This window comes from Hermetia illucens, chromosome 3 (genome assembly GCF_905115235.1).
Source record: "Hermetia illucens chromosome 3, iHerIll2.2.curated.20191125, whole genome shotgun sequence".
NCBI lineage: Eukaryota > Metazoa > Arthropoda > Insecta > Diptera > Stratiomyidae > Hermetia > Hermetia illucens.
In genome coordinates, this window is record NC_051851.1 from 34564469 (window position 1) to 34579624 (window position 15156).

At 41.8% G+C, this 15156-nt stretch overlaps 1 protein-coding gene across 6 annotated transcripts in view; it reads right to left on the minus strand.

The window, feature by feature from the left end:
• Positions 1-15156, minus strand: part of LOC119652430 — a 425085-nt gene that overhangs the window by 17576 nt on the left and 392353 nt on the right. For all 6 annotated transcript variants that reach the window (XM_038056559.1, XM_038056558.1, XM_038056556.1 and 3 more), the window contains one exon: positions 14835-15075. In XM_038056559.1, coding sequence (XP_037912487.1) covers positions 14835-15075 — 241 coding nt within the window. The remainder of the gene's footprint in view (positions 1-14834; positions 15076-15156) is intronic.

Below are 15156 nucleotides of genomic sequence, written 5' to 3' on the forward strand. Positions count from 1 at the left end.
GCAGCTAGTCGATACCCTGTCCCAATATAAGGCTGATGTAACGGCATTGGAAGAGATGCGTTGGACAGTGACCTGGAGAAGAGCCCCTACACCATATATTATAGTGACCATCCAGTAAACCATGGTTGTTGGAAATACGTGATTTACGCGGAAAGCGGTCCACAAACATGCATGGACATCTCCAAACGGGACCACCATATTGAAGGCCGCCACCTCTCAGAGAATATGAGAACATATTGCGGGGGGGGGGGGCGAGTTGCAACACCGCCTATGATCCCCTCTGACTATTAGATGAGAGTGAGTACTGAAGCCGTCCACAACATAGCCCTCCGTAACACCCATAAAGGGGATATGGATGCCGCACTAACCGCAGTCAACCGATGTCCTGGACATGAAGCATCGACAAATAATCATCACAACTACCTGAAGAGCATTATCATTGATACGGTCACAAACATACTTGGTAGTAATTGGAAGAAAAGTCGAAACAGCTGGTTTGATGATAAAAGTGAGCTAGCAACGGAATGGAAGAATGCTGCATACCGGGCAATACAGCACCCTCAAAGAACGTGAGCACGCGCAGAGACCTATCACGTTATAAGTCCTCTTCAATCTGGCCTTGGAGAAAGTGATTCGCTATGCAGATGTCAATGCAAGAGGCACCATCCTCTTCAAGTCCACCCAACTATTAGCCTACGCTGGCGACATTGACATTATGGGAAAAATAACCCGAGATGTACAGTTTACCTTCATCCAGATCAAGCAGGTGGCGCGAGATCTGGGGCTTCACATTAATCAAGGCAAGGAAGGAAAGAAGTACATGGTGGCAACGGCAGCGCCAAGGAACAAAGAATCATCAAATCGAATTACACTTTTCAAACGAAATAGGAGACTACAACTTTGAGACTGTTGAAAATTTCTCCTATCTAGGGTCGAAAATTACAACCGATAACAACTATGACGATGAAATTCGCGCACGGTTGTTGGTAACCCACAGAGCCTATTTCAGCTTACAAAAACTGTTTCGCTCGAAACGTCTCACCATAGGGCAAAGCTTCTACTGTACAAGACAATGGTCTTGGCAGCCCTTATTTATTCCTCGGAGACCTGGGTTCTTAGTGAGAAAAATTGCGAACTGTTGTCCGCGTTCAAGAGAAGAAGCCTCTGAAGCATTCTTGGCCCCCTACATGAGGATGGACGATTCCGCAGACTTTATAATGATGGACTTTATGAGTGATACCACGACTGTCTGGTTGTGGATAAAATTCGTCTCAACAGATTGCGGTGGGCGGATCGCCTATTCCGTATGGGTGAGGATTATCCGGTGTGGAAAGTCTAAAAGGGCAATATCTATGACAGGAAAAGAAGATGAGGCAGATCCTCTCTGAGATGGAGCGATGGCGTAGGTCAGGACGCCAGATAGCTTTTAGGAATATTGAATTGGTGGAACTCGCCACAAAACCGGGATGCTTGGAGTTCCTTATTAAGGCAAACCTAGACTGGATACCGGTTGTTGCATCGTTGATGATGATGAAGATAATGAAGAAGGTGAGGGGCAGGGGAGATTAGCCCAGATGAGGTAAATGCTCCCAGAAAGCCCAAACCTAAACCCAAATGGGGGAATACTCGGGTTGATCGGGATTGAAGACCGAAATCAGGAAGCACGCCATTTGCTATGCTAGTGCTGTCAAGGGCATTGGACTGGCCATACTGCCAAAAATGTTTCCCCGGAAAATTCTAACTCATGAGGAGCAGAAAACTATCGAAGACCTTGTCGTCAGGTAAATGTGCAAGGGATGGATTGTGACCGGGATACGCTTTCGACTAGATCACACATTGGTGGACTGTGAAGTTTGGGGAAGGAGTGGAACTGTCGACATGTACTGGGCATGCTATACTAGGAGCACACATGGTGATAGTGTTTCTTCCTAAAGCCGCAGTAATAGAGACGGAAGATCTCATGGGCCTCCCAATAGCTCAGAAAGTGGATGTCCAAACGTGTGAAGGTAGAGTCCTCACCATCGGGGCGGATGACCGACCCCTGGAGGCAATCAAACGTCGTAGTTACAATATCAATCATAGATTTGGCAGCATAGCTGTGCATGCGCATAGGGAAAAGTCATCACGTGGAAAATTTACCGAGGTCCCGGAAGGAATCTCGGAGGCGGAAACTACAGGATCAATCAGGGAGGTAGACTTGCTGCCCAGTGAAGGGCAGAAGCTGGACGACCTAGACCTAGATCTTCTAGAGTTTAGGTGAAGAAAGCGCCCTGTACGAAGAACTACGTCGACGTATGGACTATATCCCAATAGACATGATGATTTTAAGACGGAGCTCAAGACGGCGTATGCCATGCAATAGAGCACACTATCTTAAGATGGCCATCGAGAAGATCGCATTGAACTACGTAGCGTAGGAGTGTAGCGTAGAAGCGCAAGCTTCACGGAAAATTGTGGTAGTTTGAAATATATTGCTACGATCTGACCGCGATGGCAGGCACAGGTCTCAAGGTTATGACTAAGAGCTCCACCTAACGTGTCAAAACGACAACATTTCAGCCAGCGAAAGGTAAAAAGGTTTTCAGATTCTAGAAGGAACGAAAATATGTGTTGTGAAAAAAAAAAATTCAATTCAATTCAATTGGATCAAGGCTTACGTTTGACAGTACTGAAGATTCAAACAAAATTTACAACTTGAGCACTTTGGAAAGTCAGCGATGTTATACCCTAGCGCAAAAGATGCCAAGGTGATCCCGGAAAAGTGAGTAAATTGTAAGAGTCAATACCAGGCTAATTATAGAGGCTGTGAAATAGTGAAAGAATTCCGGAAACTAGTAAGAATGTTGTTGCCGCGGATAGCAGCTCCCGAAAAAATGAGCCTAACAAACAACAAACAAACCATGAAACCGTGGTGTTCCGCGTTTCAGGTATTAAAGGTGTCATTGAAACTTGTAGTGAATATGCGTTGAATATACCCGATGTTCAATTCGACGTGGTACTGACATTTTATCATGTGGGGAGTAGTAATTTGACGCCAAAGGAGCAACTTTGACCTACTATAAATCTGGTAATAATAATAAGATTTTCAACAAACTTGTCAGTATGATCGTTTCTAAGGTCTGTCTTGCTGTAAAATTTTGTGAATCTTGCATGATATATACTATTTTGAACTTTATTTGAGATATCGTAATGAGGAGTATTTTGAGGCATATATGCCGTAAACACCGACCACCATGATTTTTTTTCTATTTTTTACGTTGGGAGAGAAACAATTCTGAGAAACAATTGACCCTCTTCGGGCATCCGCACTCCTCCCCTTTGCAACCAATATTAAACGTCATATCTGATTCGAAGAGTATGAGCCAATATCTTTCATTCGATACCCCATAGTTTCAAAAGAGCTCAACGTAGACCGTTGTTACTTACTGCATGTAAGGGGATTCACAGTTTCGCTCTTTCTACCAAACTGTGTACCAATCTGAGAAAATGAGGGTGACAGATAGGCACACAGATAGTAAACCGATTTTAATGCCTGAAGAAGTAAAAAAATCCGAATCTTCCGAAAGATAAAACCTAAAACTAGAGTTAAAATAAAAGAAAAATTTAAAAATAAGGAAAAGTAATTAAAAAAAATACTTAAACGAAAGCAGAAAGGAAACAACTGAAGAGAGAGCGGAGTCCTCTATAGAGGTAATGTTTTCCTTTTTAAGGTTTTGTGTAAAACAAAACCTTATTAAAATCGGTTTACTGTCTGTCTGTTCGTCACACGCATTTTTCTCGAAGACTGTTGCAGCGATTGATATCAAATTTGGTGGAAAGGTAGGAACTGTGAACGCTCACGCATACAGTGAGTTAAATCCTTCCTTGAATTTAAGGGAAGGTCCCCATATAAAAGGGTAGGTCTCGATTAGTACTTTCTGAAACTGGTCTTAATTTTGACATTTGTCAGAAAGGTGGAGAGTGCCGGGGTCGAAAATGATTATTTCTTAACGGAGCCATTCGCAGAAACTTCCCAACCGAAAAATCTGAAAATAATGAAGACGCTACCATTATATGGTGCCTAGGCTTCGAAATACCCTTCATACCGATATCTGTTCAAATAAAGTTAATAATAGTAGATTACTAATAATTTTCAGTAATTGGCTGAAGAAGAAAAATGCATGTTTTTCAACGGTTTTTCGCAAATAATTCGAAAACCATGCGTTTCATATAATAATGACATTAAGTAGAAACAAAGGAAATTAAATAACCCAACATACCCCAGATGGACACGTTTTGGAAAAAAAATTTTGCACCGTCCTTTCGCATGTATGGGGAGCCCGCCTTAAGCTTAACACAAAATGGTGCCATTTTATGGGTTTAAAGGCGGGCGGGGCGACAAGCGGTCTAGCCGTTTCCAAATAAATCGGGTGTGACAGATAGATAGAGAGACAGGCAGACCCAGAAAGCTAGGCTACTTTGTTGATCTTCCTTTTCACTGACATGTTAGCAAAGAATACACGCATAACGACCACCAGGCGATATATATTGCTATTGATAAGGTACCCAGAGCAATAAATCTTCACCTGAAGAAACCAGAAACAGGTTGGTCATCAAGAACACTTGATGAGGATACAAAGGCAAAGGCACCTCGAATAGAAATAGGCACGCAAAAATTTGGACTGGGCCATCATGAAAAGTAAAAATTCTTACTTTGATGAGGCAGACTCCGATCCATGGGGAGGAGCGTACAAGTCGGTTATGTCAGCAATAAAAGATAAAAGGGCTCCTCCTATGATGTGCCCTAGATTATTGTGGGAGAGAGTTTCGACATTGTTCCCTCAACATCTTGAAACCATCTTCTCAATGATACCAATGGGCGCCAAAGACATCCCTCCAGTAACCACAGACGAAGTCTTGAATGCAGTGGAAATGGTCCGGGATACTCCAGCCTCCGGCATTGATCAAATCCCCAACAAGGGGCTGAAACTGGCAATGAGAATGGCACCAAGCACTTTCGCATGGGTATTTACAGACTGCCTGAAAGAAGGGTCCTTCCCCGCAGAGTGGAAAATACAAAAGCTTGGATTGATCCTGAAGGTAGGTACGCCGATAGGTGTACCAAAATCCTAAAGATCTATCTGTCTTCTGAATACAATAGGCAAGGTCCTCGAGCGGGTAATCGATAACCGGCTATGTCCATTAATTGATAGAGGCGGTTATTTATCAAATAGGCAGTGTGGCTTCCAGAAGGCTCGGTCAACGGTTTATGCTACTGAACTGGTTTTTGAGCCTCGGTAGCCTGAGGTGATGTCTCTGAAGGGCATAAGAGCACAGTCATGTGCTGGGGCCCTCTGTCGAGAGTTGATGCTAGAACGTTGACACTGTACGCCGTAGGCAGCCATTATCACGCGCGACAAGCCGTCCTGCTCGCAGGTTTTGTCTTTTGTTTTATTTGACTTTCGTGCAACCGTCCGCGGGGAGTTTGCTGCCAGCTCTGCTGGGCTGATGTACGGGGAGAATCTTTGACTTCCTGACGACTTGGTCTTCGACAAAAGAGACGGTTTTGAAGAGATCAGATGATATCCGCCAGTCGACCGCAATCGAGTAGCCTCGCCACGGGTTCTCTCGCCGAAACCCTTGGGTTTCAACCGGGGATGGAGTGCTGTTGCGAAGAGATACCGGATGCACTGAAAGAGAGCGTAACCTGTTACGAGGCCAATTTGAAAGTGCGGGACAAGTTCACACGAAGTAATCGTTGTCGTGTGAAATAGGCCTTGTCAGTTCAATTGATTTTTAAAAAAGGTTTGAAAAAATAATTGAATTGGTGTGAGAAGTCACAATTCAAGGAGTGAAAAACTCGTCTCTTAGGATTTTTTAAATTTAGTTTTATTGATGTTAACAAATGATTAAAAATAACAAAAGTAAAATCTGAGTGAAATAATGCGGTGTTTTCAACGATTAATTAATTGAAATAATAAAAACTTGTTGTTTCTTTTTCGGTGGTGTGGATATTTATTCTTGCAAGTGCTAATTTGTTAGCACTGATGAAGGGAACAAGTGGTTCCCGAAATATCGGTATTTGCAAGAATAAATATCCACACCACCGAAAAAGAAACAACAAGTTTTTATTATTTCAAAAGTAAAATGTTTCATTTGAATTAAATGTGCTCTTTATTAAAAAACAAAACTATACCTATGGACTCACTGTGGAAATAGAATTATTAGGTTGTTGCACATGAAATGACCGATTTGGCAATCAAGTGAAGTTAGTTGCGATTTTGCTTTACTTTGTTTCACCAGTTGGCACTGTTGGTGTCGGATAATGCAGTATAAAGACTCCTACATTTAATCATTTCCGTTTTGACCATCGTTGTGATAACAGTGGATAAAAAAGAAAAAAGAATGGAAAAGAGCCAAGAACGTATACTTTTTCTGTCATAAAGCAGCGGAGGCGACAAGGAACATTGACAGCGCATTTGGAGTTGATTCAGTAAGCGAACGAACGACACGGCAGTGGTTCGAAAAATTTCGGTCAGGCGACGTAAACCTTCAAAGTGAGCCACGTGGCCATCCAGGACCATGGATTGAGAACGACGAGCTGCGTTTGCTAGTCGAATCCGACACAAGTCAGTTTGTGAGAGACATTGCAGAGAAACTGGGCGTACACTATTCGACAGTTTCTTGGCACTTGCAAGAACTTGGAAAGGTGAAAAAGCTCGACAAATGGGTTCCGTATGCTCTTACGGAGCAAACATGGTGCTTCGACTGGAAATTTGCAGTTCTTTACTCTCCCGCAACAGAAGCGATCCCTTTTTACACAGAATAGTGACATGTGATGAAAAGTGGATATTATACGACAATCGTCGCCGATTAGCACAATGGCTAGATGTTGATGAGCCACCGAAGCATATGCCGAAACTAAGGCTCCATCCGAAAAAGCTAATGGTGACTATTTGGTGGTCTACAGCTGGAGTTATCCACTATTCTTTCCAGGCACCTGGAGAAACGATAAATCCACAGAAATACTGTCCCCAACTCGAGGAAATGCACCAAAAATTGAGTATTCAACGGCCACAATTAGTCAACAGAGATGGTGTGGTGCTTCTTCACTATAATGCACGACCTATTGTATCCAGAACAACCACCACCATATTCACCTTTCGCCAGCCGACTACCACTATTTTAAGCATAATTTTTTGGCGGAAAAGCAATTTAAGAATGAAGAGGCCATCAAAATTACCTCCGACGAGTTTATCAACCCCCGAAAATTGGATTTCTATGAAACTGGCGCTGGGAAAAGTGTTTTGAATCGACTGGCACCTATTTTGATCAATTAAATAAATTTTTGTAAGCTTTACAGTCGTTTCACATTTTAGTACCAAATATGCCATTTCATGTGCAACAACCTAATAAAAACAAATCGCAGCCACTTTTTTTGCCAATAAAAAAGTAACCAGTTGAAATTTCAATAGGTTTAACACTCACCAGCTCAAATCGCAATTGCACACATGAATCACGTTGCAGCAGGAAGGCAAAGCTTGGCCCGATATGAAGATTCATGTGGACTTTAGGTGGAAAGTGCTGACTTCGCATTCTTACCGTTCTTTCAGATAAAGCTAAAGGCTTCCGCACTTTAAATGTGTCTCTCATTGTAGACACAGACTGCAAATTACCATCTTTCAGGGCAAAATTACTATCTAAATCACAAAAATTCGTATGAAATCAGAAAGAAACGGCCGGCATGGCTAACCATCGAGTCATTTCCCATTTAAAACCAGACTTAGCTTCTGACCAAGAATTAGCTAAACTCTTTCCTCCATTTAGCTTCACTTCTCAGACAGTGACCGACAATTTGGGGTTAGCTTGCACCAACAACAATCTCGCGCTGCAGCATACTGCAGCAATTAGCCAACAGTACATACGTAAATGTTTCCGTATTGCCCCGATCCGCTAGGTAAAATGCACATAATTGCAAGTTGGCATGACCACACACATAGCATTGTGGTATTAACTATTAGAAAAACTGGGCCAATGATCGAAAGATTTCATGGTTTCTGGGTGAAAATTTGAAAAAATAATTATTATTTTTTTAATTTCCCTAGCGGCTCTTTATCATGAAATGAAGAGGCAGAATTTGCATGCTGTGAATTCGAGTATACCACTTGTAGTGTGTTTTAAACATGAGTTTGAGATAGTCATATTGGGAAACCAGAAAGACTGGATTTGAAGTATTGCTGGTTGATAGCGCTCGTCAGATGTCCACAGAGTGACCCTCTGTGGACCCTCTGTGCTCAATATACATGGGACATTTGTAGAGAACGGACGTGTCTACAAATTGATATTATTAATAAAAATAATTTAAAATTGAAATTAAATTAACTTTTATCAAGAATATAAAAAGATATTTATATTACTTAATTAATAATATATAATTTAAAACTTAATTGAAACTAATTTACTTTTGATTTGTTATCTAAGTTACTTGTTCCTTAAAAAGTTTTGAGAAAAAAATCGTTTTTTTGGCTTGGCGGGAATGAACGGCGAGCCGCCGGCGGGTGGCGGACCAGACCGGCCCCCCACCATAAGGCCTAGGGGCATTCGGATCGGTCGTGGAGTCCGCAACGAGGAGGATCCAGACTTGAAAATAGCCAAAGTGAGGATAGCCAATCTTGAAAGAAGAAATGGCAAAGACACTCGAAGATTTGAAAAATCAAATGACAATATTGATAAAAAAAAATGGAAAGCTTACGGAGCAGCTAATGGCTAGGGAGGCGGGCCCGCCGTCTCTAAAGGTAGCCAGAAAAAAAATGAAGCTTTCTTCGACTACTTTTGCAGTCATGGAGGAACCGGGCTGCCTTGAGGGCGAATAAGTTTTCGGCAGCGAATCTGTCCGTATGAAGGACATAGAGAACAGTAAAGCTGACGATACGAGAGTCAGCGACAACGGTGGCGATGGAAATGTCCCAGAAGAGGGTGCTAACCAGGTAAGTTGCAGTAGTGAAGACGAAAAATTGGGTGAGTTTTTGCTCTATGTTTCCAAAAAATTAAAGAAAAAAAAAACAAAATTCAAGAAAAAATGTTAAATAATGTAAAAAATAATGCAAGTACGAGTGAAAATTTAAAAAATGGTCCGACTGGGGATACAATTAGCACCCGGAATAAAGGAAAGGGGGAAAGGGTGCCCCCCATTAATGTTTATAAATTAGGTGGTAGAGATTTAGCCACTCTACTTAATGGGAGCGCGGGGCTCTCGAATTTTGTTATTAAAAAGACGGGGGCCGAGAGAGCAAGCATACGCTACACGTACACAATACAAAAATAAATAGCATAACAGAATATTTACACAAACAGCATGCCCGCTGTTAGGTCTGCAGTCACAGCGGTACCACTGGATGGTCTCCGGATCATCGCGATTAATGTGAATTCCATCGTAGGAATCCATCGAAGAGCGGAGCTCCTTGATTTCGCTGCCAGACAACAGCCTGACATAGTCTTGATTTCAGAAACCCACCTCAATCCGGGGCATTCGATAACATTCAAGGATTTTGAATTCGTGAGGAACGATAGACGAAATTGTGATGGGGGAGGTGGTACTGGAATACTTGTGGGTCGCCAATATCGTTTCAGGCATATTAATAGGCCTGAATTTGAAACCTTTGAGTGTATCGAAGTCTCATGTATTCTTTTTTCACTGCCTAGAGGAGGGAATTTATACATTCTGTCAGTCTATGCAGTGGGAAACAACCAAGCCAAGTTCAGGGAGGAATTCCATTCTCTGTTTACGATACTCGAACTGAATAGGCTGCCTAATTACTATATTATAGCTGGCGACTTGAGTGCTAAGCATACCTCGTGGCTAAACGCCACAAACAATCCCAGAGGGGTATTCCTCAAATCTTGGATAGAGCAATACCAGATAGAGTATAAATGCGAATTATATGGGTCAGAGAGTCCAACCTGGCCCAGGGCAGATTCCTATCTGGATTTGTGCATTGCTGACGCGCGCTTGAACTTTAATTTTAGGAATCCTCAACGGAAACTACAGACTCCTTCCTTACGATAGCGACCATAACGCTATTCTTATTGAAGTTCTGTTTGATGGACGAAGAGTTCGCCTTCTGCCGATGGACAGTGGCGTCCACAGGCTGAACTTTAAACAAACAAATTGGAAGAAATTCCAAGAGAGGTTTATTCGGGGATATCGAGAGGAATGCCCACCTCTTGATGGGGAAAACGATAGTACAATTGCACCAGGTGACAGGAACCTGAGCAACGAGGAAATACTTCAGTATCTTCTCAAGCTGGAGAACTTGACGCTGGAAACAATTGAACAAGTCGTCCTTAAGATTAAACCTCGCAATAATATGGAAGGATATGAAACTGCAGTCATAAAACGGTTGAAAAAAGTGAAAAGCCTTCTGCTCACTCGCGTCAACAAAATCTATCGGAGATATGGGGACTATCATCATCCCATATTGGTTGAGTTCAAATCACTTCTAAAGATTGCGCGGGATCTTATCCGTCAACATTACGTAAATGAAGTGAACTTCCAATGGCGGGAGAAGTTAAAGGGTATTTCACCAAGCTATGCAGATTCCATGTTTTAAGATAAATACGTTATTCCGGAAGAAGTCACGAATAACTGTACCGAGAATTAAAGTCGGTGGCAGCGAGATACAACACCTTATTGACTCAGGTATAGACACGAATAGTGTAACTGCTGATGCGCAAGGCAATTACATCGTGATGGATGATGCTCTGAAACTCGAACTTATAGGGGAGCACTTTGAATCGGTGCATCGGCCCAGAACGGACTTAGAACCAACGCGACTTTCGGAAATTGTAGAACGAGCTGTCCACAATTTCAAATATAGCCTGAACGGCACCACAGTTCTCCAATTTAGCTCTGCGTTGCAGGCTGATCTCATACCAAGTGATAATCTGCTTGATTACTTTGTCTCATGTGTAGAGTTAACTTCCATATTCAGAAGAGTAAACAATAAGAGATCATCCGGTATGGATGGCATTCCCAACGTGGTCCTCAGGCATTTACCAGACATTGCCATTCGTAATTATTGCATTTTGTTCAATAATTTATTGAACAATTCCTTCTTTCCAGGACAATGGAAGAAAGCCCGAGTATTCCCGATTTTAAAGAGAGGGAAGGATTCATCCAGCCCTTAAAGCTACCGCCCAATCAGTTTGCTGCCTAACATCAGCAAGGTGTTTGAGGTTTTGGTATTGAAAGCCTTAAACGGGCATATCAAGAAGAAGGCCAAACGCGCAATTCGGATTTCGGTCTGGACATTCGACAATACATGCAATAACGAAGGTAACGTCTGATATTTGCTGGCGGATTAACAATGGTGAGTGCGTAGGCGCTTGCCTTATAGACATGGAGAACGCCTTTGATACCGTCTGGTTGAATGGACTAATTTTCAGACTCCTGAAGAATGAGTTTCCCAGCCACTTCGTAGCGATGATGTGTAGTATGCTGTATGGCAAGTGCTTTGTCATTACGGATGGAAATCTCACTACTAGGAGAGAATTTCATGTTCTGAATGGATTACAGCAAGGAACAGTGACTGCGCCTACACTTTTTGCGGTATTTGCCGGCGAATTACTCAACTCTTTCGATTTTAATAAATCTCCTAAAAGGTCGTGCTTTTGCAGACGATCTGATAGTCTACACGGCACACAAGAAGGCAACTGAGGTGCAAGTTGAACTTCAGAAGATGTTCAATGATATTATATTAAGTTCTTCACGAACAGTTGGCGGATGAAAATCAATGCGCAAAAGTGTGAAACGATTCTGTTTCGAAATTCCTTGGCGTATGCCAGTAGGAACTTGAAAAGGAATTGGAGAGATTTCCACATTGTCGCGAACGAGGATAGTTCTGAGCACATTCCTCATAAGAAGTGCGTTAGATATCTGGGTGTGCATCTTGACGAGCGTCTCCAATTTAACAAACACGTTAAAGTCGCGCTAGAGAGCGCTCGCAAGGCATTCATGTCTCTTCGAAGACTCTTTTATGCTCCATATCTTAGCCGGAAGGTTAAGATTATTTGCTATCTTACTTTGGTTAGACCGGTGCTCACCTACGGGTGTGCTATCTGGTTTAATTTGAGTGCTAGCCATATGGAGAAAATAAGGATCTTTGAAAGGAAATGTCTGCGTGCTTGCACGGGGCTTAATAGGACTGCTTCGTCAAACTATGAGCACTATGTAACTAATTAAGCTATGTATGCAGCTGCTGCTGTGCCAAGAATTGACACAGTTATCGTGAGATTGATTCGGAATCATATAGTGCGATCTGCTTCGCATGGTGGGAACCCTTGGGTTTCGCAGTCGTTCTACCCAAATGATGGGTATTTCGAGAAAACTCTCACGACAGGCTTCATTCTTCCCGAAGCGTTCGTGTATCTTGACAGGAATGGTCTAATTCTTGATTCTGCCGGTGATCCGGTTATGTATTATATACATAGACGGGCCACGGACAAAAGGATAGAATACCCCCCGAATTTGACAGTGGGGGCTCGGGGATTCGACTGGAGATACTCCAGAGCGAGAACAATTGACATTAAGCGGGATGAAAAAAAAAATCCTGGTACTGGTGGCTGCAGGATGCCGGTTAGCGGTGGCCGTGCTCAGTTCTGCCATTTGTTTCTTGGTGGGGCTTTGTAAATATGTACATATTGAACGGGTGCTGATTTTGCCTACAGTTGTATAATAACTTATACATACATACGTTATTATTCTTTGTTTCTTTGTAAATATTACATCTGTTATTATTACCTTCTCTAACTATGGATGTTATTGTAAAAAAATAAAAAAAAAAAAAATATAATATAAAATATATAATTATGATAGTTTTAAGCACAATAATTTAAGTTAAAAGTATCTTTTGTAGCGATAAAACATTTATTACTATTATTACTTTTATATTTCTTTACTTGCCACTAAGGCCAAGTGAATTCTGTTGGGTTTTTGACCATTTCCCGACAACTTATTGTAAAATTAGATTTTTATTTCTTACTGTTTCTCTTCTCTGCCTGTAAATTGTTATTCGAAAACTTTGAGAGCCCACAGTGGCCATTAGATTTAAGTTATTTTTGTTATTTTAAAAGATTGTTTTTTTTTATTGTTCATGTTTCCAATCTATATATTATTGTTACCTAACACATCGTTCAATAAGTCCCGGGACTAGCGTAGAAATGACGCTAATAACGCCATTTATATACCAAGGTTCAGAAGTACCAACCTTCAGATAAGATGTGTCAAAATTTGATGTAATTCCAAACATAACCAAGAAAGCTATAGTGGTTAAACTGTCGCTACCTTTGCAATCGTGAAAAAATGGACCAAAACGAGTTTCGTGTGTTGATAAAACATTGTTTTCTAATAGGGAAAAACACTGTTCAAGCTCAGCAATGGCTTGAAAAACGTTATCCGGACTCTACTCCGTCGAAAACAACCATTTGTCGGTGGTTTTCGACGTGAAACGCGGTCGTGCTGATACAAATGATGCGGAACGTTCGGGTCGGCCAAATGAGGGAGTAACTCCCGAAAACACCAAGCAAGTATTGAAAATCGTTTACTATTTTGTACCAAAAATTGGCTATAAAAAAGGTTTTTTCCAAATGGCTGCCGCGTTTGCTCACAATGGAATAAAAGCAACAACGTATCAATGATTCGGAGAGCTGTTTGGCACTGTTTACTCGCAATAAACAGGATTTTTTGCGTCGATATGTGACAGTGGACGAAACATGGATTCACCATTTCACTCCAGAGTCAAGTCGGCAGTCAGGTGAATGGCGTACGACGGGTAAAAGCCGCCCGAAGCGTTCAAAAACACAACAGTCGGCCGGCAAAGTGATGGCGTCCATATTCTGGGATGCGAATGGTATAATTTTCATTGACTACCTCGAAAAAGGGAAAACCATCAATAGCGATTACTACATGGTGTTATTGGATCGTTTGAAGGCCGAAATAGCGAAAAAACGCCCACACATGAAGAAGAAGGAAGTCATCTTTCATCAAGACAACGCACCGTGCCACAAGTCAATCAAAACGATGACCAAATTCAACGAATTAGGCTTTCAACTGCTTCCTCATCCTCCGTACTCGCCGGATCTGGCCCCCAGCGACTGCTGGCTCTTTGCGGATCTCAAAAAGATGCTCCAGGGAAAAAGATTTGGCTCAAATGAGGAGGTGATCGCTACTACTGAGGCTCATTTTGAGTCAAAAGACAAATCGTTCTACAAACATGGCATTGAAAAGTTAGAGAAGCGTTGGAATGATTGTATAACCCTTGAAGGAGATTATGTTGATGAATAATAAAGAATTTTGCCGATAAAATGTTGTTTTCATAGTTAGTCCCGGGACTTATTGAACGATCTGTTATTTCTTAAAAATAAAAATGATTTTAAAAACCAAAACAGATAGATGCAGTTCAGCCTCTACCGGAAAAGGTATTCTGATAAGGCACTGGAAGGTCATGAAAGAGCCATCGATCCGAATCCTTTTTGAATGTTGACTAGTGCAGATCGGTCATGTTATTGAGGTTAAACAATAAAATAATCATGGATAAAGCCATCGATTACTTCAATGGTGTTTCGACGACAAATTTCCTGGTTTGACTAATATGTTCGTCCTTAATTGATAAAGTCCAACAATTGACACATTTGAAATGCACTAATCGCTCTTAGTTAGTGAAATAACAGATAATCGGCTTAACATCTGCAATTTCCTATTTATTTCATTTGACGCATAATGACATATTCTTGTGTTATCCGTGTCCTCGATAGATGAGGGAGGGTTGTTTTTGCACTAGGACTAGGTTAGTACTTACTTGGTGCAACGGTGGTGGTTGTTGTCGCCATTGTTGTTGTAGTGGTGGTTGTTGTCATTGTTGTAGTTTCGATTTCTAATGTAGAACTCGTTGTCACCGTCACGGATTGCTCTTCAGAAGCCGCTTCATTTGCATTGTTCCCAGCGTCCTCGATATTATTCTGTTCGCCGCTGAAATGCTCCGGATATACGTCCGGGGATTCAATATAATTCGTTTCTACTGGCAATTCAGTCTTTCCCACCTGCATTGAGAAATCGAGAGAGAGGGGGTTGTTATTGGTACGGCATTAATCGTTATGTGCCGGATACTGTGCATTGGTTCG